General features: G+C 34.5%; 3 protein-coding genes across 5 annotated transcripts; 2 read left to right on the top strand and 1 right to left on the bottom strand.

The window, feature by feature from the left end:
• Positions 1-448: 448 nt before the first annotated feature.
• Positions 449-8,838, top strand: LOC147392124 (protein TRANSPORT INHIBITOR RESPONSE 1-like). Of its 3 annotated transcripts, none has more exons than XM_086457709.1 (4): positions 449-1,608; positions 3,494-3,986; positions 6,103-6,891; positions 8,378-8,838. In XM_086457709.1, the coding sequence occupies exons 1-3, from the start codon at positions 1,112-1,114 to the stop codon at positions 6,871-6,873; spliced, it is 1,761 nt and encodes a 586-aa protein (XP_086313835.1). In that variant the 5' UTR covers positions 449-1,111; the 3' UTR covers positions 6,874-6,891; positions 8,378-8,838. The 3 variants fall into 3 exon arrangements, with proteins under 3 accessions (XP_086313835.1, XP_086313834.1, XP_086313833.1); XM_086457708.1 differs by having other exon boundaries at positions 8,343-8,838; XM_086457707.1 differs by lacking the exon at positions 8,378-8,838 and having other exon boundaries at positions 450-1,608; positions 6,103-7,130.
• Positions 8,418-8,931, bottom strand: LOC147392123 (Dynein light chain type 1 family protein). Its single transcript, XM_086457710.1, has 2 exons — positions 8,794-8,931; positions 8,418-8,694 (listed from the first exon to the last, which is right to left on the bottom strand). The coding sequence occupies exons 1-2, from the start codon at positions 8,929-8,931 to the stop codon at positions 8,509-8,511; spliced, it is 324 nt and encodes a 107-aa protein (XP_086313836.1). The 3' UTR covers positions 8,418-8,508.
• A 7,515-nt stretch (positions 8,932-16,446) lies between these two features.
• Positions 16,447-18,560, top strand: LOC147392122 (protein CELLULOSE SYNTHASE INTERACTIVE 1-like). Its single transcript, XM_086417203.1, has one exon. The coding sequence runs from the start codon at positions 16,641-16,643 to the stop codon at positions 18,378-18,380; it is 1,740 nt and encodes a 579-aa protein (XP_086273329.1). The 5' UTR covers positions 16,447-16,640; the 3' UTR covers positions 18,381-18,560.
• The last annotated feature ends 9,028 nt before the right edge of the window (positions 18,561-27,588 follow it).

Genomic DNA, 27,588 nt, shown 5'->3' with positions numbered 1-27,588 from the left:
TTCCTTTACTTTTCAGATGCACAGTAATTTCAGAAATTATTATTCCAAATGGCAGAACTAATATTATCTAGTTAGAGAGGGGCAAAAACGACATTGTCTTTCTTTAAAATGAAATCTAGAGATCTTTAATAAATAGATCGTACGGCTCATCCCGTTCATGGCGGAGTGAAAAAATAATTGAACCAAAGAGCTGTCTCATCGAAATCGATAAAATATATTATTAAATATTACCATTTGCGGGTTCAGGTTTTTACTGAAACAAAGATTCCTGTTATAGAACGCGCTATGCGTACTGCACATAATCATTTTGATACGTACACGTGGCACGAGAGATTACGTGTCAATAGAAGAGGAGGGGTATGCGCATTGCGCATCACGGTGAAGATTAGGACGTGTGGGCAATAATTTCGGCTTTTTTTCGCCAACTTCGCTTATTATAGCTGCAATGTCTGTCAGGTAAGTTAGACTGTTAAAAATGGGTTTGTTTATTTTGCTATAATACGCAATGGGTTCGTTGGCTCTCTGATTCTGTTTGTCTGTCTGGGTATCTGCAGAGCTTCTTCAATCTCCAGTTCTGTTAGGGAGAAGAGTGAGAGAGTACGAACTTGTTTGGGAGATTTGCTAATGGAAGCTTATCTCCTTTGATGAGATCTGAACTTTCAAACCCATATCTTTAATCTCTCTCTGTTTTCTTCTCAGTTTTTGTCTTAAAGGTCTCATCTTGGAGGCTTTAAGAGCAATTTCCATGGGGGAGCTTTAATGTGTTATATTTGATTTCTTCTGGTTTTTCGGGAAAAAAGTAGATAAGAAAACCTTTTTTTTCTTCAGATTTTTTTTTCCTTCAGATGCTGGAGTTCAATATTAGTTTCAGATGCCCATTATTTGTTAAGTTTTTTCTGCATTTTTTTTCTTCTTTAAGTTTTTGTAAATTTGAAGAGAACTGCAGTTTTCAAGGTGGACTTACTGTAATTTTCTTGCTCCAGCATTTGAGCGAGCTTTTGCTCTTAAATCTTAAAAACAAAAGTTTTCTGTGAATCTGTGCTTAATGGGGTTTTCTTTCATTTATAATGGATTTTAAGGGGTTAAAATTTTGAACTTTGAACTGTTACCAATGGATTCAAAGAAGAAGAGAGATTCTCCTGAGGAGGAGAAGCACGAGTCTACCTTCCCAGATGAGGTCTTGGAACGTGTTCTTGTCTTCGTTAAATCCCACAAAGACAGAAGCTCTGTTTCTTTGGTTTGCAAAGACTGGTACAACTCAGAAAGATGGAGTAGAACTCATGTTTTTATAGGAAACTGTTACTCTGTTTCACCAGAGATCCTCATTCGTAGATTTCCCAACATTCGAAGTGTTACCATGAAAGGGAAGCCTCGATTCTCAGATTTCAACCTTGTTCCACCGAATTGGGGAGCAGATATTCAACCATGGCTTGATGGGTTCGCTTCTGCTTACCCTTTTCTTGAGGAACTTCGGCTTAAAAGGATGTCTGTGAGTGATGAGAGCTTGGAGTTTCTAGTGCAGACTTTTCTGAACTTTAAAGCTCTATCTCTGGTTAGCTGTGATGGGTTCAGCACCGTTGGGCTTGCAGCCATTGCAACTCATTGCAAGTAAGTTTCTTTCTTTTTTCTTTCTTTATTCTTTCTTTATTTATATAATTGCTTTAACAAGGAACTTTGATTATTCTGCTAATTAGTCTGCTTTTGATTGGGTCTTTTGTGATCTATTTGAAGTTATTGCGAGATAAATTGATGTTTCTTTTCTTATAAAAATATTTTGATTTTGGGTTGAATGAGATGTTTTATTGTTCCTACTTAGGAGACGAGATCCTTTTCAATTGATCTCAATTAAAAGGTCATTTTCCATGAAAATCTTGATTTTTTTTTTGTAGTTTGTGGCACTAATAGTTATTGGGTCAAACAGAATCTTGACAACTAAGTTTTAATTTGAGATTTGTGTTTGATTAGTTACCAGGTTTAGTTTAATGACAGAGGTGGTGGGGTGAGCTTTGAACTGGCACAAGTTGGATTGCAACATTTGTTCCATTTTTATGTCTAATCTCGTATTCTTATATTCTCTTTTCTTCCTCCATTGAAAAAGCAAATGATAGAAGAAAGGTAGACCTATTGACCCATATACAGGATCCTCGATTCTGCTAAATCAGGCTATTCGATATGGCCCAATTAAGTTTAACGGTGGAGATCTTTAGATTCAATTGCTGCTTCTGCAATTTATAAATGTAGGAGATACAACTACTTCAAATCGATATTTTGGTTATTTATTCTGAAAAATTAAAGGTATTTGTCTCCCATTAACATCGTTTCAGTTGGGAATCTTTTGTTATTCTTTATTAACGTAGAACTGAGTGAATGGAAATCAGTGATCTTTTTTTTTCACCTCTCAACCCAATACCCAAAACCTACCCACCAATTTGGACACAAAGAATCTTACAACTTGCGGTTTTCTAGCACTAAACAGTCCATGTTCTATTTTGATTGATAGGATGGCTTGTCGAGGCTGTTTTTTAAAAGCTCGTTTCCAGCACTAAGAGCATGTCAGTCCAGGTTCTCCACAAGCATGGACATTGGCACCTCGCTTGGATAGGTCCTACTTTGGCGTTTCTTTTGGCATTTTAGTGGGGCCATGATCCTAACATACCCCTCCATTGTGCACTATCTATGTGTTGGCAAGCAATTTGTGTCGATTTTATGTTGGTCTACCTGATAAGTATCCCTTTCATATGAGTCTTACTCATAAATCAACTAGGTTAGTCTAGCTAACCTTGAATATGAATTAAAATAAGGTCCATGGAATTATTGTTGAATGCCTAATCCTTCGCAGCACGATACTGTTGCTGCTAGCATAGCTTTGCGAGAGAGATTTGGGCCGATTTTTTATTTTTATTTTTGTGGTTATTCAGAGTTTCTTGGTGTTATATGTCCTCACTCTTAGCTCTATTTCACAGTCGTCGTCACAAAGAATTCCCTTGTAAAAAAGCAGAACCCTTAGGTCTTTAACCTGGTTGGCCATTTGTCGGGCAATTTGGTTGGAGCAGAACAGTAGGGTGTTTGAAGGAAAGAATATTCCTTGCAAGAGGTCCTTCTGTCAATCTTGGGGTCCTTATTCATACGTTAAGCTCGAGTGCTTTTTGTTGTTTTGTTGTAGTATGTAGCTCTTTTATTTCTGATTTTAGTTTGTACTGGCAGGAGCTCTACTCAGCCTCCTTTCCTTCTTCTTTACTCAATAAAACTTTACCTATCAAAAAAGAGCCATTCTGTACCGAATTCCTACGACACTGCGCTCAACACCGAGCTGACGTGGACATGTGCAAAGAACCATTGATATTTTCACTCCTATCTCGAGGAAAAGCATCTATGGTTCTTTGCGCACATCCACGTCAGCTCAGTGTCATAGGAAGTCAGTTTAGCATTTTTCATCAAAAAAATAAAAAATTGAATAGCTAACATGGCTTCGGAATCCCATTTTGGTTTACAGAAACTTAACTGAGCTGGACATTCAGGAGAGCGGCGTAGATGATCTTGGGGGCAGTTGGTTAAGTTGCTTTCCCGAAAATTTCACATCATTGCGAGTCCTGAACTTTGCAAATCTTCAGACTGAAGTCAATTTTGATGCTTTAGAGAGGCTTGTGACGAGGTGCAATTCAATGAAGGTTTTGAAAGTAAATAAAAGTATTACCTTGGAACAGTTGCAGAGTTTGCTTGTGCGAGCTCCTCAACTTATAGAGCTCGGGACTGGTTCATTCTCGCAAGATCTTACCGAACGACAGTATGCGGAGCTTGGAAATGCATTCAACAACTGCAAGAATTTACACACGCTTTCGGGTTTATGGGAATCATCTTCATTATACCTCCCTGCACTATATCCCGCCTGTACCAATCTAACGTTTTTGAATTTGAGCTATGCTGCTCTTGGAAGTGGGGACCTTGCTAAGCTCCTTCCAAATTGCCCATATCTTCGGCGGCTTTGGGTAAGTAACTTTTAACTCTTCCATCCATGGTTAAAGTATCGTATCGATTGAATGTTTCAATTAATGAAAAAACCGATATGGTATTGGCCAATACATTCCCGAAACATTCATTGTCTCGGGGTTAATGTTTTGTATTGGTCTTGGCCGATAGCGATATGTATTGACCGAGACATTCTGATATTTTAAGCCAGGCATCCACTACTACTTTGTGCTATGTCTCTTAAAATTTGAGAGCTGCTATTGGCACCCCAACTTTTACTTATTACACCCAAATTAAAATAAATAAAAAAGGGTAAATTACACTTTTTCACCCCTATGGTTTGGCATAATTCCATGCAAACCCCTTAACGTTTTGACAATTGCACTTACCTCATCCCCTATAGTTATCTAATGGGTTCACTTTCCCCCTTTCATCAATCAAATAGTTTAAAAAATGATTTTTTACCTTTTATAAAGACCATTTTACCCTTTTCAAAATGTATATTATTTTTATAAAAAAAATATCCTTGTGAAAAAATGGGTCACATAAGAGTGAAATGCTTATACAGGAACATTTTTATGGTTTTAAATTGTTATTATTTTTTTATTAAAAAAATAAAATGAGAGGGTAAAATAGTAAAATAACACCTGAATTTTAACTCCTTATGTGAAAGGGTAGGTAAGACCAATTGTCAAAATTTTAGGTGTCAACATAGAATTATGCCAAACCACAGGGTCAAAGTGTAATTTACCCTAAAAAAAGTAAGTCCAATGGTTGAGAATAAGTAAAAGTTGGAGTGCCAATAGAAACTTTTCATCTCTATTTATTTAGATTTCTATTTGTTAGATGTAAATAACTGTTGAACTTGTTTCAGTATGTTATAACACTTTGTAATGTTGAAATAATAACTTCAACCAAACTTTGGTAATATCTGAATGGTGTGTTTAAATTTTTCATTAGGGTGTGATAAATAATTTAAGAAATTGGGGTGTAATAGCAGTTCTCTAAAATTTTCACATTCTCTTACTGGTATCACAACAAGCCAGTAGAATAGAATTAAGCCACCTTCCATTGGTTTGGTGCACACATGGCATATGTGAGTTTGGAACTCACCGTTCAATGAACAGAGCTGTTTTGAATTTTACGTGGTAAGCTGATGAACCAATAGCAAGCCGCTACATGTATTGAAAAAAAAAAAAACAAAAGTGATTGGTTAGGAAAGAGAAAATTTCTGATGGTTAAAGTACGTGGATTTTACTTTTTTTTAAATACACGTGGTGTCCTACCATTGATTCATCAGCTTAGCACATAAAATTCAAAAGAGCAAATCTCTGTTTGCATTCAGTTGTCCGACCAAAGAGCTGAGATTTTTCCTCGTCTCCCTTTTTTACTTTAATCCAAAATATGAACCACTTAAGTTTCAAAGTTGATTGTAGATAAACCATGAAATCCAATTACTTTTTGCCCATTCACGATCTTCTTCTATGACAGTGACAGATTTGCATCAGCCTTCTGAGAGTTCAGCTCTCTATTCTCACTCTTCTTGATCAAAAGGACTTCTTGTCATTCCTATTGATGATGTACCCAATATATTAGTGGTTATAACATTATTTCACTGTTAATCCATAGTGCTTGTTTGACTATTTACATAACTAATCTTCACGATTGTCTTCCTTGCATATTAGAAAAGAATGTCACATATATTTTTGACTTTCGATTAAAGTTCTATTTGCTATAAAGTACTGTACTAGGTGTTCTGGAAACCAGGTGATACCAACAGTTCAACCGGCGGCTGAGCCCACAAAACCTGTCCAATTTGACATTGACCCGAAATTTGATTCAAAACCCATCTTCACTCATCATTAATGTTTAAATTGGCCAGTTAAACACTATGGCTCAAATAGGCCCCTTTGTTTTTTGTTGTTATTTCTATTTTAAAATCATGTGATGTCATTGTTCATTCTTTAGATTGTATTACCTTCACAAGTCATTTTAACCCAAAGAGGGGAAAAAAGGAGTCAAATCAAGCTAACATACACCACTTAGTAAATTACTTTTGTGGTTATTAAAGTCTTTAATTATTGCCCCACTAATAATGTTCTTCTTGAAATGTTCTAATTACAACTACTGACACAGGTTTTAGACACCGTTGAAGACAAAGGGCTAGAAGCTGTTGGTTCTAGCTGTCACTTACTTGAGGAGCTCCGTGTCTTCCCAGCGGACCCCTTTGAACAAGATGTTATCCTTGAGGGAGGTGGAGGTGGGGTGACGGAGGCTGGCTTTGTTTCTGTATCCCGTGGATGCCGAAAACTCCGTTATGTTCTCTATTTCTGCCGGCAGATGACTAATGTTGCCGTGGCAACAGTGGTGCAAAACTGCCCTAATTTTACACACTTTCGTCTCTGCATCATGAACCCTTGCCAGCCCGATTACCTAACCAACGAACCTATGGACGAGGCATTTGGTTCAGTGGTCAAGACCTGCACCAAGCTACAAAGGCTTGCTGTCTCGGGCTTACTGACCGATCTGACATTTGAGTACATTGGAAAGTATGCAAAGAACCTTGAGACCCTTTCAGTGGCATTTGCGGGCCGTAGTGATTGGGGGATGCAGTGTGTACTAGGAGGGTGTCCGAAGCTACGGAAGCTTGAGATAAGGGATAGCCCATTCGGGAATGCAGCACTGCTGTCGGGATTGGAAAGGTATGAGTCGATGAGGTCTCTTTGGATGTCGGCGTGCCATTTGACAATAAATGGGTGCAGATTGTTGGCGAGAGAGATGCCAAGGCTTAATGTGGAGGTGATCAAGGAGGAAGAGAGTGATGAAAATGAGGCTGAAAAAGTTTACATTTATCGTTCTGTCGCTGGGCCAAGAAGGGATGCCCCACCTTTCGTTCTCACCCTTTAAGAATAATTCGATCACTTGGTAACACCCTCTCTCTCTCTCTGTCTCTCTTATGAAAAAACATGTATCCAATGAGGACGGTCTATGTGTGACATGTACTAGAGGTTCTCGGATCCACTCTTTGAAAGGATCTCTTAATGCCAAACAATGTTTGATTGGATGATCTAATCCATTGTAAAAGTCTTTTATGGACTGAAATATTGTGTCTGGAATCTTATGTTCAATGTCAATTTTAAAATATGCAAAAACTTTTAAATATCTATTATATGTTTTGATTTTGGGGACTGATACACATCTTGATCTTATTAGTTAATTTTCTGGACTGATAAACATAATTATTTCACCTCTTCTCTTATACTGACTAGAGCTCACTTAAGAGTTTGTTTTAGTGGCTGAAGCAGCCACTTTTGCTAATTCCTCATTTTTTTTTTTTTTAAGGTTTGGGGGCTGTTAGACTCATTTTTAGATTATTTCCTGGTCTATGGTTGTTGAACATTGTTTTATTCGATTTTAAGCTAATCAGAGTCCTATTTTACTTGTTTGATCTTAAGTTTGACATACCATAGCCTATTATGTGGCAGTTAAGCCCCTGTTGCAGATTGGAAGATTTGAGTTACTACATTCGTAAATGGTTTTTCATGAGAAAGAAGATTGGAAAAGAGGGTGATTTCTGAGATAGAAATATATTATGGAGCTGTAGAACAAGGGTTCAGCTTCTTAGCATAGAGTTGGGATAGATGGAGAGAACATGGCTGAAGAGCGTATGTACATGTTTTTCCTTGAGAAGATGCAACAAAAACTCACCTAAATTGAAGATATTAAGAATGATGGATTGATAAAAAAAATTAAAAAAAAGGACTAAAAGAAAACATTTAAGTGGGAAACCAAGAAATTTATAATATTTTATTTTCAAAACATCTGGATCTTTTAGGTAATGGCTTCACATATGCAAACCAAGAAATTTGTTGGGTTTCAAACGTGCAGAAGTTTTTGTGGACCAAGCAGGCCTCACCTTCTCATCACTTTATATCTATTATTCTATGTTGTGTTTCTCTTTGCCACTGTTATGTCATTTTCTCTGTAGTTTTGTGGACATGGATGAGTAACCTCCTCAGATTCTGGAATCATCCCTCAGAATCTTTACATAGTATTCACTCATTTCTACTTTAATTTATGGGTATTTTAGTTTTCTGAATTGTTGTCTTGCCTATCCCTTTAGATTCTGTTTGGCTTGAAAAATATAATCTTGAATGATGTTCGGGAGCATGAGAATCATGACTTCTAATGTTAAAGACATTATATCTTCTTATTGTTTGCACGATTGTTAATCATGCCACCTTGCCAAAGATCTGGGATCAAACCCTGCTTTTATAAGTAAAAAATCAATCATTTTTTTACATTTTAATAATGCATGTATTTCATATTTATTTGCTATTTTAATAATTCAAAATTTTTTTTTTCCATCTTGGTAGATTCTGAAGAAGCTTTAATCATGTTGAACACCCAGATTGAGTCATGCAAGATATGAAATGAACGAGGCAAAGAAAGAGAAATGAAAGATTGTGAAAGTTGGAATATTTCTCTCCTTAAATGTCATCTTCTTTACACAACAAATCGAGGAAAGAAAAAGAAAAAAAATCACGCTTTCATCTCCAATGCGACAACCCGATTTGCCTCAACATCTGGACCCACCGTGCCCCGGAAGAGCAAGATTGCAAGATTGCCTATGCAGAAGTAAATGAAACAGCCATGGCAATGAGTCACAAATGAACTGAAGTCTGTTCCCACAATACATTGCCACTCAGGCCCATGTAACCTATCAAACTCTTGCATCAAACACATCAAACACAAACCCGAGTTTTATATTCGTGGTAATTTGATTGGTGATTGGGTTGAGATTTTTATATGTATTTGTTGTGTTACCTTCTTGATGAAGCATGCTATATCGATCGAGTCAGTTACGTCGAAGACGTCAAGTGCCTTTGCAGCGAGACCAAGTGCACTTTGCTGCATTGTTTGCAGCATGTCTGTCTCACTGATGACTGCTTTGCCTTCTAACATATTGGAGATGGGCTGTGCAAACTACTCACACAAAAACACTAGCAAAGAAGAGCACAACTTGTGAGGATGATGTGTTGTTGGTAATGGGTTATATTGTGGTGGGATTAGAAGGATGGCCACGTGTTTATGGATCCATAATTGTGGTCACCATGAGCTGATGTTATGGAATTATGCCACGTGGATTCCAAAAACAGGACAACCATGGTGGGACCAGATCAAAACGTGCGTGGCTGGCATTAGATGTGTTGTTTCTGATTAAATTGTTTTGATTGTGCCACGTGTTGACCGGTGGTTGATGAATGATGGATGATGAATTGTCCATTTGCGCATGATTTCGTCTCCTTTGATTTGCGAGGGTTTTGTCATTTGGTTGAAGGTTGTCTAGTTTTATTAGCCAAGGTGCGTGATTGGACCAAGTTGCGTGATTGGACCATGTGCTACTATTACTAACCTATGTTTTATAACTCGGTCAGTCAGCTTGAAATTTGGGTTAGTTAATTTGGCTCGTCTACGATCACTTTGATTTCATTTCATTTGGGATCCTCTCCTCTCCATGAAGGGTATTTAAAGAAAATTTATATTTGTTTTACTTTATAAAAATTGATAAAAATTAGATCTAAACCATGATCACAAGATGGCTGTGATGTTAGTTTTTCATACTATGGCTCTCACTCATCAGTGGCATAACCAAATCCATGCCCATGCTCTTGCCTGTTGTCTTAGAAGGGTTCCATTTTTGTTAGAACCTTTGTCCACAATGTGTATCTTCATATAACATGTAGACATGTGCTTATGTTATATGGACATCTTAATAGCACCCCGATTCTAGTTCTTCGCTACATCCATTTGATTTGTAGTGATTCCGATCAATGTGAGATACTCGAATGTCAACTTTGACTCTTACGCCTTACGGTTCTAATTACTTTAACTAGGTTTCTGATTATTTCCAATATGGATCCCGGGCTCCGCCGAAACAATTGCTTCTCCCAATTCGACCAGGTTGCTGTGAGTGGGACTCCAACCATAACATAATCGACAGATCCTTCCACACAGACCCATTATTACAGTATTTGTTTGAAGCACACACAACCACCATTCCAACTTCGACGAGTTAGGGATTGGGCCTCGGATCCAATCCATCTTCTTCATATGAAGCCTCCATTCATAGGAAGGCCCTGAGCTTCCTCTCTTGGAGTTGAGACATGATTTGTGAATCATCCGACCTTTGGATCGATTTGTGGGGCTTTTTTTTTTTTTTTTTATTGATGATCCAAGCGACAATTTTTGACTTGCATCCCAAGGAAACAGGTCACTCACTGCAAGATGATTTGTCATAGCACTTGTACTAATTCTTTTTATGGACATAAAAATTAGAAATCGTTGAATGGTTCGAATAATCTGATAAGCTGAAATTTGATTAATGAAAAATCATTTTGACAGGGACCATCAATTGTACATTTTATATGGATTTACACCTTCAGTACTACAAGTAGGTAAAAGTAGAGTATTGTACATTGGAACAAACCCATGGGTTTGTTCCCTTTCCTAATACCTCAAACTTGGATTATTTTAAAAATGCTTCCTCCTTGCCTCACAATTATTCTGAAATTCTATGAGTTTTCGTAGTGCTTTTGAGCAAGATTTGCAATGATTTATGGTCGACCGACAACATTTTACAAGAATTTGCATAGGGGAAATCAAGCATCCAAAAATTACACATTTTTAGTTTATGATGATTTATAAGCGTTCAAAATAAGACTGAGTTTTATTTTCATTTAGCACCCATGCCTCCCGCAAAACTTATACTTTTTCACCAACATGTCTACTAGTATGATTTACACACGATTGTAGATTTTCATCATACATATAACACTACTTAACACAAAAGTTTGTGTTGGTTTGATTCTTGGGTCCCTTTATGTCCAACTCATTAGGAATCATCGTTTAACTATATAAAAGTAGGGACAAAATAATAATCCCAGTTTTATAAGCCAGCTGACTATGATTCCCAACATCAGTTTTTATTTGATGATTTTGACAAAAACATATTGAGGGAATTCCACTACAATAGGGAACAATTACATTTTTAATTTATAGGTTTTCCAATCAGACACCAACTCTCTTGAACTCAAAATATCAGATTGGCATTTGATTAGCGATGTCTGCCTTATTTCAAGACATTTAACCTAACAAATTCAATCAAATTTTAGAGCTGATCATCGTTTTTTTTTTTACTTTGATTTTGATTAATTAGTTGTTTATTTATTTTTAAGGTAAGTTGTAAGATTTTATCAGAAGAATTTGATCCTGTTTACTCTATAATCCCATACACCAACCCTACAGGATCCCTAGTCAATTACAATCATTTTAAGATGGGTGTTAATTGGTAGAATGTCTCATTCAAATCATAGCCAATTATAACATTTTTGCTTTGATCATCATTTGATTAATAATCTCATACTCCAACCCTACAATAGTATCAAGCCTATTATAATAATCGAAAGTTAGGTGTTGGTGAGATGACTCATACTCTCAAGCCACTCATAACCATCAAAGGGTTTGAAAAAGTGGGGTCCCACAGACACTGTAAGTCTTGTCATAGGTCAGGAAGGGAGGGTCAGGTCTAAATAATTAGGGTCCCATTAAGATATTATAAGAGTGGATTTATTAGGGAAAATTGCTTATAAAGGACCTCGGAGTAGTGTTTCTATTTAAATAATACTTAAGTTTTGACGGATAGCTTGATAGGATATTTGGTAAATTTTTTCTTTCTTAACAGTTCTTCTTTACTGATGAACTACCCACTTTTTTATTTACTGTCAAGTTCACCATTTTTTATTATCGTTGAACTCGACGCTTTTTTATTTAGTTTCAAGTTCACAATTTTTATTTCGAACTCACTATTATTTATTGTCGAACTCAACGTTTTTTAATTACTTTCGAGTTCACCACTTTTCAAATAAAAGGTGGTGAACTCGACATTGGTAAAATCCATCCATTTTCAATTTTTGAATTTTTCTAAGTAAAATATACATGGAAAGATTGGTTAAACATTTGAGATAACGACTTGTATAGATGATTTCAACTCAAAAGAATCATTATTGATTGATTTTTATCTAAAAATTAAGAAATAAAAAATAAAAAAATCCTAATTTTTTTATATCTTCAAAATGTTTAAAAATCCCTTGAACATGACTTCTTTTTCTTTCTTAAATCTTTTATGATGAAATGGAGTCTCAAAAACTTGATTAACATGTCAAAAATTCAATTTTTGGATGTAAACGATGAATTAGAACAATTAGCGCATTCAATTGTCAGAAATGTGGGAGATGAGGTCCATGAATCATTTAGAAAGAAAAAATTTACTAAATGCCCTATCAAGCTATCACCGAAAACTTAAGAATTATTTAGAAAAAACCGTTCTACAAAAGTCTTTTAAGTAATTTTCCCTTTTTATTATGTTAGGGTAGCCAATAGTTGACGTAGATAAAAAGAGAATTAAACACTTAAATAATTTATATAATTAGCTCTGAGTTATTGAACAGTTGATGTCAACTTCTCAAGGATTTTTGTTTTTTTTATTTGTTTTAAGTATTGGCTACCTACAACAAAATCTTTTTTGGAGACTTCATTACATGGACAACTCACCTAAAAATTGAGAAAGATGGTTTAATTATCCTGCCACTAAGATTTTGACAAAATTATAAAAATGGAGAAATACTAATTTAGATTAGCACCTATTTTTTTTTTCCAAACAGTAAATTTTCTACGCTAACTATCAGTTATTTTTCTTTTGTACCAATATGGTAAGAAAACATGAAAAGTGATCTTATCTTAAAATTATGTATACCTAGTTTACCAATTTCCTCACTTGGTCAATGCCCCTATGGCGATATTTCGATTGAGACTGCTCAACATCCATATAAAAGAAAATCAACTATTAATTATCGTTGAAAATTGTATCTTTTAGAAAAAAATTAGTTGCTTGTTGAAATGGTATATATATATATATATATATATATATATATATATATATATATATATATATTATAAATATTTTGAAAATCTTGAAAAAATAATTTCACCATCTTTCTCTACATTTTGGTAAAAATTCTTTTTTATTTATTTATTATTATTTGAAATTTCATTTATACATAGGGAAAATGAGTAAAAGCATGTTCGAGTATCTTAGTATTAATAGGGGGAAAACACAAATTTCCTAGAGAGCAGTTCTAACCTCAACACAATTATTTTTGGGGATATATTTTTGTTGGGAATCCTGAGCATCTCAACTATCAGTTTGTGATGTAGGACATCCATAATTCTAGTTATAATCTTAAGTAGTTTCTAATTTTCTCTTAATTACTTTTTAACTTTTTGTTTTATTTTCTTTCTAACTGTTGCTTGTTTATCAATTGAATTTATTGATTCAAATTGATTTTGAGTTTTACATTGAACACAATCTCTTAATACTTATTGAATTTATTGATTGACATGCTTTCATTACGCCAATTTGATAGAGAATCTCAACCCTGTTGAGGCTAGTGTTTTTTAAAAGAACAAACAATTCGTGTTAAAATGACTAAAAAAACACTTAAATATGCTAAATTGATGAGGAATGTGCATAGAACCTTAGATTTTCCTCGAGATACACAAGGAAAATATGTGGTTCTATGCACATTTCACGTCAATTGAGTGTATTTGAGTGTTTTTTTTTTAAATTTATTAAACCTAATATAAACATGTATTTTTCAAAACTTCACATATGAATCCAAATTAAATTGCAAATTGAAAATGTTGCAAAAAATTCACAATTTTTCTCACAATGCTTTCTAGTCAATACAAAGGTGGCGACCTATCATAGTTTTACATGGATAAAATTTCTTACAAACTTTAATTACCACCCTAACTTAACCACATTCATCCTATTTTCCATGACAATTATCTCAAGAAATACTAGGTCGATAAGGAAGACACTAATCAAAAAACCTATTGCAAGTCATGACCAAGAAATAAGTTGAACAAATAGTTATAGATCTTCAAGTTCAACATGTTGTCATTGTGATCATCGGTTCCCGGCATTTTACTTATCCAAATGATCTCGGGGATTGTAAGCTAGAAAAGTTGGATATTTTACATTTCCAATTCAGGAATGATAGTTGAGGTTTTCTAGGGGTATAACTAGTGGTTGAATTCTTGGAAACTTTTTTTGTTCTTACAACATGTCAATATGATTGGGATTCAACATTATACGTTTTCTTCCTTACTATGATACTTCCAATTAATACTCTATGGTTTGCTTGTGTTGCCTTGTATTTGTGAATTTTTTTGACTTATTTGCATTTCAAGGCCACAAGTTCCACATGATTAGCATCACAAAACAAACCCTTTTACATGCTAGTGCACATGTTAAACACTAGTTTACCAAAAACCTACTCAGAAATTTCTGTTCCTCACCAACATTTTTCCAAATTTTCATATTTATTTATCTTCAAATCACTTTCATTTTAACCTTACGAACCTGAAATACTGTTCTAGTACCCAGTCTTAAAAGCTAAGGTACTAAGTCTTCACTTCTTCTCTACTCAAATCATGTTTTCTCAAACAATACTCCCTTGCTTCATTCTACAACCAACTTCTTCTTACCTAACACCACGTCTCTTTCCACTTTTTTTTAACAATAATTAAACCTCAAAATCCTCTTTATGCCTTACTAATCCAAGAACAATGCTACCCTACATGTCTTAGAAAGAAATCACATGTTTCATTGAAAAGAGGATTAAATCCTTATTTATGACATTTTAATGAAAAAAAACCATGTCTTAGAAAGAAATCACATGTCTCATTGAAAAGAGGATTAAATCCTTATTTATGGCATTTTAATGAAAAAAAACTAAGACCGTCTCTAGACATTGGTTACAAAGCTTACTCATTATGAATAAATTACATAAAATAAGAATCAATGATAAAATGAAAAATGGGTATTTTATGCATTTTAAGAAAATGAACATACTTAATTCTGTTTAGAAAACAGGTGCAACCGAAACAAGAAAATAAATCGAAAAAAAAAAAAAAAAATCAAACACAAGATGCAATCACACAAAAAAATGCAAAGATTTTATGTGATTCCCTCTAGATTGAGATATGTCCACAGATCACATCAATTCTATTATGAAGAAATACTCGCAATTATATATTACACCATTTAGCCAAAACGAGCAATATAAATACCCCAAAAAATCTGACTATTATGGTTTGATTTACAGTACCTCCTTCTTAATCAGTACTATCAGGCTCCACAAACCACAACAAATTCTACATTTAATGCATTATTTTTTGTATATCTCTTGTCATCTTCTATAGTTACAAGTATGTTGCTCATGCCACCCACTTATCTAGTTACAGCTTTTGTACATTTACATAAAGCTTATCTTCCATTTTGAAGTTGCTTACATTTTCAATTCTCTTTACACTTTCTTTTGACTTTATTATATTTTGACGTGGGTGACGTTTGGCTTTTGTGGTTCCACTCACAATCTAAACTTGTTAAAGGGGTTGGAAATAGAACACCTTTCTTTCTCTTGTTTGCGAAGATTATTCATCCCCACTTCCTCGAAGGTGACCCAAAGATCAAGGCATCTAACAAAAGGGGTTCACATGGTGTGGGGGGCTGTGTCATACCATTGTTTAGGACTACTTAGAAAAGAAAACTTTCTTTTTTTAAAAACCTCTCTCTGCACTGTCCAAGTGACATCCATTTGTTTGTTTCTGCTTTTCCCAAGTCCTAATGAATATTCTAATAATGATTATTAACTAAGTTCTTACTTGGTCTATTACTTAAAAAAAAGTAAAACACATCTAAAATGATTGATTAGAGATTATTCTAAGTATTTGTAGGGAAATGGATTTATTAAGACTATAACATAAATTGTGATTTGGGTTATATTTTGGCTGAACTTTTAACTTTTCATTATTCAAATTAAAAGACAAAGATAAATAAATCTATAAATAAGATCTTTGGTAAGGAGTTTGAGATCATGAAAAAGAAAGCCAGGACATGAATAATTTTAAAAAAGATTTGTTCAGTCAACTTCAAATATTTGGAAAAATGCTTCCATAAAATACAAGGATAGAGCATGGGTGGGTTGTACATTTTTATTTTTGTTTTTAGTTTCTTGTTTCTTCTATAGCAACCAAAATTATGTCATATATCATAATATTTCCATAAGTGACACTTAGGTTGATTTCTTAACTTGTACTTCTATAAACCAACATAATATTAAACAAAGGCTCCAATTATTAATTCATTAATCTATGATCATCAGAAAAGGTAAGACTCCAACCTCATTTTGTCCCTTGTCAAACCCCTTTCCTTCTCACCCACCTATCCCACAAATTAAGGGACCAAACTACCCTTTGACCTCACAATGACTACACTACCCCTTTAACCATTTAATTGACCCCTCAACAGTTAGCTAGTCCCCCCCAAGGGTCAATGTAGTAAATGTTCACTAAAATGAATTTCAAGTTCAGTTTCATCTGCAAACGTTATAGATAATAAGGAAATAAATACAAGACTAGACTTCCTTATAGTGTCAGTTTTGATTTGTTTCATCTTCTCAGACTCCAATCACACCAGAATTCAAGAACCCATTTTTGCCGGAATCGTGTGTCAGAACTTGCCGGAAAATGAGTTTACTTCCAAACCAATGAGGAAAAAAATGGGTGAAGAGAAGGTAGAGCAAAGATGGCCAGAATCGCCCGTCGTCGGAAAATCCAATCTCTGGCAAGTGATCCAAACTATATCTTCTTTATTATCTCTTACTCATTCTGTCAAAGTGTTTCATGTGAAATGGCAGTTAATTCGAAGCAAGCTCGAGACGCTTAATTCTGGTCTAATTGCAGCCGAAAATCGTGATTTGGGTGAAAATGTGTCCTTCTCGAAATTCATTAAGGCCATATTAGTGACAGTTAATGAATGTAATGAACTTGCACGTCGATGTGTCAATCTTTCCTATAGTGGAAAGCTTCTTATGCAGAGTGATCTCGATGTAGTATCTTCAAAGTTTGAAGTTCATCTCAAGAGTCTTTCTGGAGTCTATACTTCTGGAATTCTGACTCAAGGCAACGCCATCGTTGTATCAAAGCCTTGTGTTGACGCTAGTCGCGATGACATGAGATTCTATGTCGGGGACTTGTTGACGAGATTGAAGGTTGGAGGTTCTAAGATGAAAATTCAAGCATTGGTAGCCTTGAACGAGATTGTTCAAGAAGATGAAAAATATGTGAAGATTTTGATTGAAACAGGTGAAATTATTAGTCTTTTGGTGAAATTTCTTGAACTTAGGGAGATGGAAATTCAAGAAGAGTCTGCAAAGGCGGTTTTAGTTATTGCAGGATTAGATTCATATAAAGGTGTTCTTGTTGAGGCAGGAATCATTGGATCATTGATTTGTGTTTTGGAGTCCGGAAGTGATTTAGGGAAAGAAAGAGCTGTGAGGACTTTGAAGAAATTAACGGAGAATTCGGAAAATGCTTGGTCGGTTTCTGCTCATGGTGGTGTTCCCGCGCTGTTAAAGATTTGTAGTAATGGCGATGGCAGAGGAGATTTGATGAGTCCTGCTTGTGGGGTACTAAAGAATCTAGCAAGGGTGGAAGAGATCAAGAGATTCATTGTTGAAGAAGGTGCGGTCTTGATCTTCATAAAGCTTATGAATTCGAGGGATGAAGTTTTGCTGTTAATTGCGATCGAGTTCCTTCAAATTATAGCTTCAGGAGACGAACCCATTTGTCAAATGTTCATCAGAGAAGGGGGAATCTACTCACTTGTTCGAGTCTTGGATCAGAAAAATTCCTTCTCATCAAAAGCTAGAGAGATTGCACTTAAAGCAATTGAGTCCTTCTGTTACTCTTCCCCAAATTCTCTCAAAATCTTATTGGGTTACGGATTTCTTGATCGAATCTTGTTCTTTTTACGCAATAATGATGAAGTCTCGGTTCAAGAATTGGCGGTAAAAGCAGCATTTCATCTCAGTGGGACATCAGAGGAGATTAAGAAGGCAATGGGGGTTGCAGGATTTATGCCAGTTCTGATGAGATTGTTTGATTCAAGATCATTTGAAGTTCGAGAAATGGCAGCGGAAGCAATCTCTAACATGGTTTTGGTTCAAAAGAACAGAAGAAGATTCGTTGAGGAAGATAACAATGTTGATCGAATTCTTCAATTACTTGATCCTGAGGAGTGGAAATCAGGTAACAAAAGGTTCTTCCTCTCTACCTTAATGACGTTAACTAGTTCCAACAGCGGACGAAGAAAGATTTCAAATTCAAGATATCTTAAGAACCTTGAAAAACTTGCAGAAGCCGATGTTATGGAGGCAAAGAGGGTAATTAAGAAGTTATCGACAAACAGATTTCGAAGTATATTGAACGGAATATGGAACTCTTAATTATGATTATTTTTTTCTGTTTTAATTTTTTATTTTGTGTCCAAGTATCTTGACTTTGATGTCTATAATTTAGTTTTACTTTCTCAATGTCAAATATTGTTCTTTATCTCTGTAACAACTTCAGAACAGCTTTCAAAGGGTATTCCAGTTTGTTGGAGATGAGATTTTTGTGAGAGAGCACATGGTAAGGGTGTGAGCACTACAGACAGGAATGATGAAGAGTTACAATCAGGATTTTGTCTCTCTTTAATGCTTACAGGGGGCAGAGAGTGATAGATGATGACCCCTAATGTTTTTATTAGGCATTTTGAGCTCTAGTTTCATTGTCATGACAGCCATATACATGTTTAAGAGGATTAGTGATTTGGATACATAGCTATCAGGTCTTAATCTCAATATATATAACATGAATCAACCAAAAAAAAGTTCCCCAAGGGTTAGCTTTACTACCATCAAATAAAGTTTCAGACCAAAATCACAAATATGGAAGGTTGTTCTGCATCGTTGTCACTAGCTCGAAGCCCAGCACCTAATATATTTCTCGTTGGGTCGCATAAGTAGAGAGTGCAAATGTTAACAGATTTGATCATGAGTAATATTTACATGTTTCTATGGCTTATTCCTAACAAATCTGACAAACCCCATTGAGATATTTGGTGCTCAATGCCAATGGTTTGCATTGAAAATATTCAAAGGGTGTTAGTCGATTTTAAGCATTTAAGCTGAAATCATTAAACTTACACTGGGTTGAGATACAAGAATACTCCAAGACAAGAGAATTATAACCAGCAGAGATTAACAGTAATGTTGGTTTTATTTTTTGTAGTTTTATAGTTGCAAGTGTTGTTGATTTGATTTCTTACTCACATAAAAAGTTCATGTGGACCTTGGAAACACATAAAAGAGGTTGGTTGCTTTTGTAAATGAGACATTGAACCCCATGTGTCCCACCCCCACCCCCACACACCCTCCCCAACCATATACACATTGTGGGTCTAGGACCACATCCTTTTGTTAGTTGGCTCAGTTGATAAATGGGCTTAAACTTATGTAGTGTTTGGATAAATATTTGGATTGTACTTCCTATGCTTTTGGTGCTCGAACACAAAAGTGAGATAACATTTGAAGTTCAAATTAATTTTTGGGAAACAGGTTTAGATCTTTTGATAATTAATGCTCACAAATGTCATCGAATGGATCTGAAGTCATTGCAAGTAGTACTAAAGGAGAATCCCTTACCTTTTTCCGAAAATGATGTTCGATTTATAATTGAGCTGTTCCTGAGATCCATCTCATGATCTCCACACAATATGCAATATTCCAACAAATCTGAAATTCCTAATGGGCTCAATCCTTCCCTTGGAATGTCTGATGCTCGCCCAGCACAAATGTTGGAAAGTCACCTCGAATCTTGATTGAATTAATATGATGGGCTATTCATGTTGTCTTGCTCAATCGATTGCCTCCATGAACAAGATCACACATCCCAAACATTTTTTAACTGTCAGATGAGTTTCCGAACCATGGGCTAAAGGGGGAGATCTTTGGCTTAGTGTTTTTGCTGTCTGGAGCAAAATATGAAGTCGAAGGAGACCCCAAATATTTGGGAGTAAGGCTTCGAGGAAGAAAATAAGAAAAATACAAATGCCAATAAAGGGAATGATGATAGTTCTACATGGGAGATCTTCATATGTTTAAGATCAAAGCAAATCAAATATTTGGGCTGTTGGGCCTTGATTTTTTTAGGCCCATTCTTGCATTGTTATTTCATGGCCAGCCATGCAAATAGGCTGGGGTTGGGCTTAATTGCTAACAAGTAAGCACAAGCACTGCCTGTTACAAACATTCTAGACCAAGGGCTTGGGATTAGATCCATAATGGTCAAGTGATACTAATCTATCTGAGTTTTCAGCCAACACCCAATTATTGGGACAAAAGGCCCATACCATTACAAGGAAAAGCGTAATCGTATTCTTGAAAATCACATTTTCTTGGGGAAATCATGTTCCATGCACAATCACTTTGGTGCCCCAAAGGTGGCAACAATCGCATCTACGACAATCTGAAGCTCGCACATAACGATCTCCAGGTGTTGGAAGGTAAAAGAAAAACTCACCTCCACAACTTCTAGCAACCTATTTTTTACTTTTATTTTTTATTGGTAAGCTCCACTTGAACTCACAATCTCTTAGTTGCATCGCAACATACCAACCAAGCTATAGGATTAAGTCCAAATTAATTTTACAAATCAAATTCTTTTTTTTTTTTTTTTTTCAATATTATAATGAGAGAAGGGTGAGTATTGTTGAGGTAAGCCCAAATTAGTTAATTTATAAAAATTTAAAAAAAAAAAAAACTCTTTTACTATATTAAATGACAAAATATTATAAAGCTAAATTATTTATTTGAAATTTCTAAAGCAATATGTAATATTATAGTAAGAGAAGGGCGAGTGTTGTTGACACATATCTACATTAATTACAATATTAAATTACAAAATATTAGTTTACATATTTTTATATTATAATATAAAATTATAAATAATAATTTTTTAAATAACAACCAAAATGTGTAAAAGTCCATGATTTTGAGTAGTCTTTACTATTGCAGACTACTTTTCCTCAATATATTATGATGGAGTCCAAAAATCTACACTTAATATTAACTCACAAGATCGTATAAAAGAGATAAGGAAGATAAGAGAATCTACGTTGATAGTAGATCTCACGCAAAGTAGTATACAAAAAGCCTTAACCTCTTGTTAAGAAAAATCAAAACTTTATTGCTATATAAAATTCTGCCTACAATGACTCACACGTTCTGTTTTTATAATATTAGCAATTAGACTCCAAATAAATCAAAAGACTACAACTTGATAAGGTATTAAAGAATTCTTAATGTTAAAAGGGACTCTTGTACATACTACTTCAAAACTAAAATAAATTCTCCTATTGAAACAAGTCTATAAGGACTCTTAACAATTAAGGTGGGCTACTCTTGTAAATGACCACATCATATTATAATGACAATTCTAAATTTACATAATTTCTCAACATCAATGAATTGGGTTTTGGCCTAGTCTTCATGGATAAGGTCAGAGGAGCCTGATCCATAAAAGGTATGAATCATGGTTTTGAAATTGTCCAAGATTGAATGAGTTTTGATATTGTTTGTAAATAAGACGTGATGGGAAAATCAAGCTAAGCCAATTTCCTTATATTCTTCTTTTTGATTCATGGATCTAAAAGGAACTTCTCATCTAAAATAATGATCTTGACATCGTTTGTGAACGAGACGAGATGGAAATTGTGTTGGTTTATGGTCCAAACTTGAGTTTTTTTAGGGTATCTTGAAGCTGGGGGTGTGGGGACCTAAAATTGGCTCGATTTGGGCATCCATACAACTTTTAGGGGCATTTTCATAATTAAAAAAAATATATTTTGCCTTAGGATGCCATATATATTCCAAATTCAGAAATCTTAAAAGTTGTATTGTATTGTATTCTCATAGTTTTCATCAGCAAAGAATTATCATGGTCACCCGTGGACATAGGCAATTTTGTCGAATCATGTAAATCTCTTGTGTTCTTTGTCTTTTCTATTTTAATCTTCGTAGTTTATCAATTTTGATCGATCGACAAAGCTTTTACGTGACAAATTGAGATTGAAAATTAATAATGGTTTGAATACTTGCTAATGGGGTCAGACGTTGATAGAGTGGAATTTTATTTGGCTCATTAGATGGATTAGGCTTGGGTTAAGCTGTTGAGGCATTAACAGGAAATCCATTATGACTAGGCCCATTAAGAGTCTAAAATGCAATTTGTTCTCACTTTTGTGGAACGCCTAGCGCCTAGGGGTACACATGGTTCGGATTTGTTTGGATTTTGGCAAAATTGGAACTGAACCAAATATGATCGGTTCTACAAATTTGGAACCGAACCAATCTAATTACCTTATAGAACTGAACCAATCCAAACCAACCTTAGATCGGATCTCAGTTCTCACACTTTCAAAATAGAAAAACTAATATTTTTTATTTCAAAAGAGAAATCGTTTAGATCAGATCATAAATAATGCCTATTTTTAAAATGAAAATGATTTTATAATTAAATTTTGACTGAAATCTATATAAATTGAAAATTAGAGGAAGCTCAATGAGACTAAAAAAAAATTACAATTTTAAAATTGGTATTTTGGATGGATTAGTGAGGAAACTAATCCATAAATGGTAGATTAACGAATCCAAGTCTAAGTTAGTATAGTATATTTCATCTAAAAAACACGGCATAAAGGTTCTCGTAAAAAAATAAGGAATCAAACTTTTTGAGAAAGTTTTTTCATAAATGAATATATCCATTTGAGAGTTGAGATAGAGATTTGTGTATATTTTTTATGAGTTTTTGTTAAAAAAATGGAGGAGATGAAGTTGAAAACTTTGATGAGTTATCTCTTCATAACATACTAACCAAGTTGAGAGAGAGAGAGAGAGATGGGTTATCTCTTCATTTTTCGATGAGGTAGCAAGTGACGAGGTGATGGAGACAAACAACGACTAGGTTTTCTTCAAATTTGAAAAAGAGAGAAATAGAGAATAGAATAATGAAACTAAGAAAGGCTTTTATTTTTATGGCAAATTTACCAACATATACACCACATTTCAATTATTTACCAAAACGGTAAAGTATAGCAATTAATTCCGAAAATGGTAATTTACCATTTTCGAAATAATTGTTTTTACCAATTCGTGAAAATAGTATTAAAAAAAATTATTTATTCCAAAAATACCCTTTTTTATTTTTTAAACTGAAATTATGAAAAAATCCTCTCCTCTTTCATATTTTATTTTGGTGTAGTTTGTGATCATCGATTTGATGAACTCACACCCAACCCTTCACGTTAACTGTGATGGCACCATGGATGGGTTGGAGCTCCACCCAATCTCCACCAGTTGGTTGCTTTAGAGTAAAACAGATTCGCATTACTGTAGAATGAGACTTTCTCATCCCTCCTATAATGCTTCTTCTTCATCTCTATTGGTTGTTCATGGAACGAATGGACGGCTTCAATCGTCTCCTCTATTACTTGCATGGATATTCCATGGTTGATTACTTGGAAGAATCCTCACGTGCAGCATGCTTCTTTAACTTCATCGATGATTTGTGACCGTCGATTTGATGAATTCAACTCCAATAGATCGATGATGGGGGCTTTTAAGTCAGAAGATGCAGCTGATGGTTTGAGATCAAATATCATTTTCGAGTGGGTGATAGAAGATTCGAGGAATGGAGGTGATGCCAGAGAAGACGAAGTGCAGGTGTTTGTTAGTATCGAGCAAGAGAATGAATCCAAAGATTTAGTTGGATTTTGATTTATTGTTAAGGTTGAAATGGTAAATGCATATGTAAAACAAAAAAGGGTATTTTCGATAAAAAAAAATATTTACATTTTACTATTTCTACCAAAAACGGTAAATTACTGTTTTTGAAATTAATTGCTACAATTTATCGTTTTCGAAATTAATTATGAAAACTGTACCATTTTGGTAAATTTCTCTTTTATATATATAATAGATACTTCAGATTGGTTCGATTTTATTATACCCCTAATCCATAACCAATCCAAATCAATCGGATTTTTTTTTACAATCTGCACTCGAACCAAATCATGCTCAATCCGAATCAAACCAATCCAAAAGACTTTAGATTGATTCGATTCTCGAATTTACCCAATCCAATGTGCACCCATGGTAGTGCCTCTCCCTAAAGTCAACTATTTAGTGGCTCCATCTCCCATATTACACAAGGGTTTTGAGGCCTCAAGATGCTTTAATTTTGGAAAAATTCTTCTGTGCAACATTGCTGGACATTGAGCGACTTATATTCCTTAATATCTGATAATTAGGAGATCTATGTTGATTCCTGAAAAGAAAATTGTATTTTTCTTATCTAGGCTATTCAAAGTCCAACATAATGGATTTTAAATTGAACACTATCTATGAAGAAATCCAATAGACTTTTGGGGCTCGTAAAGCTTGCCTTTGTATGGGGTTCCTTTTCTGTAGAAAATAACATCTTTATCCCGTCTTTTCCTAATTGTCAACGTTGTTGCCTTGATCGAAAGTCAAATCATGAACCCTTAGCAATTATCCATTTCCATGAAATCCGAACTTAGTGTGTGTGGATAAGCGTATTGAGTCACATATCCACACATTAGTGGAAAGCATTTGATTTCTATCTTAAAACTTGTGTGAGACTGAGACGTATCACCCGAGTTAACTTGGTATCGGAATTGAACGAGACCAACTCACAAGTCATTTGTTTTTATCAAGATTTAGTACCTCACATTCAATATTTTTTATTTTTTGAGCGAGAAGTCTTAAACGTATCGAAAAACTTGTCCGAGACGACCCGGTATCGGACTTGTACAAGACAAAATGCGAAACTGAGTTTTAAAACCATGATCTAAACCAAATTTATGATCATTCAATTAATATTATGTTAACAAGGGATGATGAAAGAAAAGAAATAACTAATTATTCATTTGGATGTCTAACTCAAAACCAATTGACAATGAACGGAGAGGCCCAAGAGCTTATTAGGAGGGAGACACAAGGCAATGAATGTCTGATGTGGAACTAAACTCAACAATTTTATGCCTTTTAAGGAATCTTGATGATCCTATTTATTCTAAATTTTGGTATGGAAGGATAACAAAGTTCTAGATTTATTATATATGGTTTCATTAGCATTTATTTATATATATTGAGACTTAGTGATATGTGGACAATGCATCACCGTAGATCATGGTTTTAAAACTCATATTGACTTCTCGTCTCGTTCATGAATAGGACCAATTCGTATTAGACAAGTTTTTTGATATGTTTGAGTTGTCTCGTTCAATAATGAGAAAAATGAACCATGATTTTAAATCTTGTCTGATACATTTGACTTGTCTATTTGTCTCGTTGAGTGGATGATACAAGATGTATCTCAGACAAGATTTAAAACCATGTCATAGATTGCAAAAGTCTAATAACATGTCATTGATTCCTCTCTCATGAGTGACTTTGCATTGATATTATTTGTCAGGAACAAAATGTGTCCACAGTGATGTCAAGTTATCCCAAGAGTCCCCTCCCCAACTAATCAAAACTTGTCCACTGATTCAAAAACTTTTTCATGGTGCCTGCTATTGGCTTCCCAACAAAAAATTGGGTGGGAATTATAATTTTAACTGGATCCAATCATCTCAAAATCCAATTAATTTTGATCCAATAAGTAATGATTACAAGGATTTGGATTACGATAACCAATTCAACACGTTGGCAATCCAATTTTTTACTAGATCATTTATGAATTAATTATGTGATTCATAAGAAATAAAATTATGCAGCTTGTCAAATTAGATTTATGTCCAAATGTTGAATCAATAATGACACCCGATCATCATAGGCTCACCTTATGGTGTATCCAAAAACACAATCCAATGCTCCAGAGTTGTAGAAGATAAAATTTTATAAATTTTGAAAAAAAAAAAAAAAAAATCCAAAATAAAATTATTTCACTGATGAATTTTAATTTTAAGTTTGAAAGTTATGTGGAAGTTCATTAGCCATCTATTTTTAAATTCTTGGATCAAATTCAAAAGAAATTATTTTTTTGAAAAATAAAATAATAATTGAAGTTATTTTGTTGGATTGCTGATGTGAGTAATCCATTTGAGCAAAACGACCCATAATAAGGCTCAAAATCTTATTAAATCGGTAAGGAAAAGGTTTCTCAAACAATGGAATGGATCTAGATCAAGTCCAACTCGTATCAGATCGGTTACAAATTTACTCAATCCGTTCTATTGAGAACCTTAGTAAGCATCTGCACACCCCTACACTAAGGATATATTTAGTTTGGTTGGTGACCTTCCATTAAAGATCCACATGTCTTATTTTAGAATTTAGATTTAATAACTTCATGAAACATTGAAAATAAATGTGATAATGTTTACAAGAACTTGATGGGGGAGGTGGACCCGTGCTACTCTGTAAATGGTCCATGATTTGAGGTAGGGCTGGTGGTGTTTCCATGCCTTTATTTAATGTCGGGTTGGTGGAAGAATTTCATCTTGGCCTTCAAATTGCACCCAAAATATATTTAAAAAAATCATTCAAAATGGCAAATCTATAGTGTAATAAAATAATAATCTTTAAAAAAATGAAGATCGTAACCACAAAAAATCAAGAAAAATAGCCTACGTTGGCATCATCATAGGGAAAAATTCTCAAAAAAAAAAAAAACAAAAATAAAATAGAATAGATCAAAATGGAAAATATTGAAATAACATTGAAATTAACATTGTTTCACACATTATTGGTATGGATGTGTAATGAACCATTGATATTTTTCATCAAGATAAGAGTGAGAAGCATCTATGATTATGTATATACCAATGCATGAAACGATGTCAATTTCAATGTTACTACAGCATGACTCAAAATCTTTTCTTAAAAACAAAATATTTTAAAATTAGAAAATGCTCAAGTGACATTAAAATGTACATCAATTCTCACATTGCAGATGTGGATGTATGGATGAAATCAGAGATATTTTTTTATCGAAATACAAGTAAAAAGTTTCTATGATTATGTGTGCACCTCCATATCAGCAATGTGAGAATCGATGTACATTTCAATGTTACTCGGTCACGTCTCTTTAAAATTTTGTACTTAAAATACTATATATTGGAAAAGGGATCATGTCTATGGGGCGTTGGACATGAGTACATGATCGAATATTCCACGTGGCGTTTTCCAGGGTGGATATAAAACTTTGCTATGGACGACTGAGACAACAAACTATTCCTCCCATAGTTCCATCCTGGCTGCTTTAGCTGTCCTCTGCTTGATACTCGTAGTTAGCTCTAACGTTCAAAGACCAACTCCCAATAACAGTCGTTGACTTTGATATCGTTATACACTTAAATGCGGTCGTAGACTAACTCCGGTCAAACTACGAAATTGATACTATACAAAATCAAATAATGATCATTTAAAACACCTGTCCCATATCTCAATATCAAAGATCATCATAATCTGATCCTCCAATCCATTGGTTGAAAAGTGTGGATACTACGTACCCAAGGGACGACTAAGCGACACATGGAGTCTTCGGTTAGCATACCAAATTGCCAACACTACCAATTCATTTGTCATG

This window comes from Akebia trifoliata, chromosome 11, assembly GCF_017979445.1.
Source record: "Akebia trifoliata isolate Shusen 1 chromosome 11, ASM1797944v1, whole genome shotgun sequence".
Taxonomy (NCBI): Eukaryota; Viridiplantae; Streptophyta; class Magnoliopsida; order Ranunculales; family Lardizabalaceae; genus Akebia; species Akebia trifoliata.
Note: the sequence above shows the minus strand (reverse complement) of the source record. Positions and strands in the feature narration are given on the sequence as shown.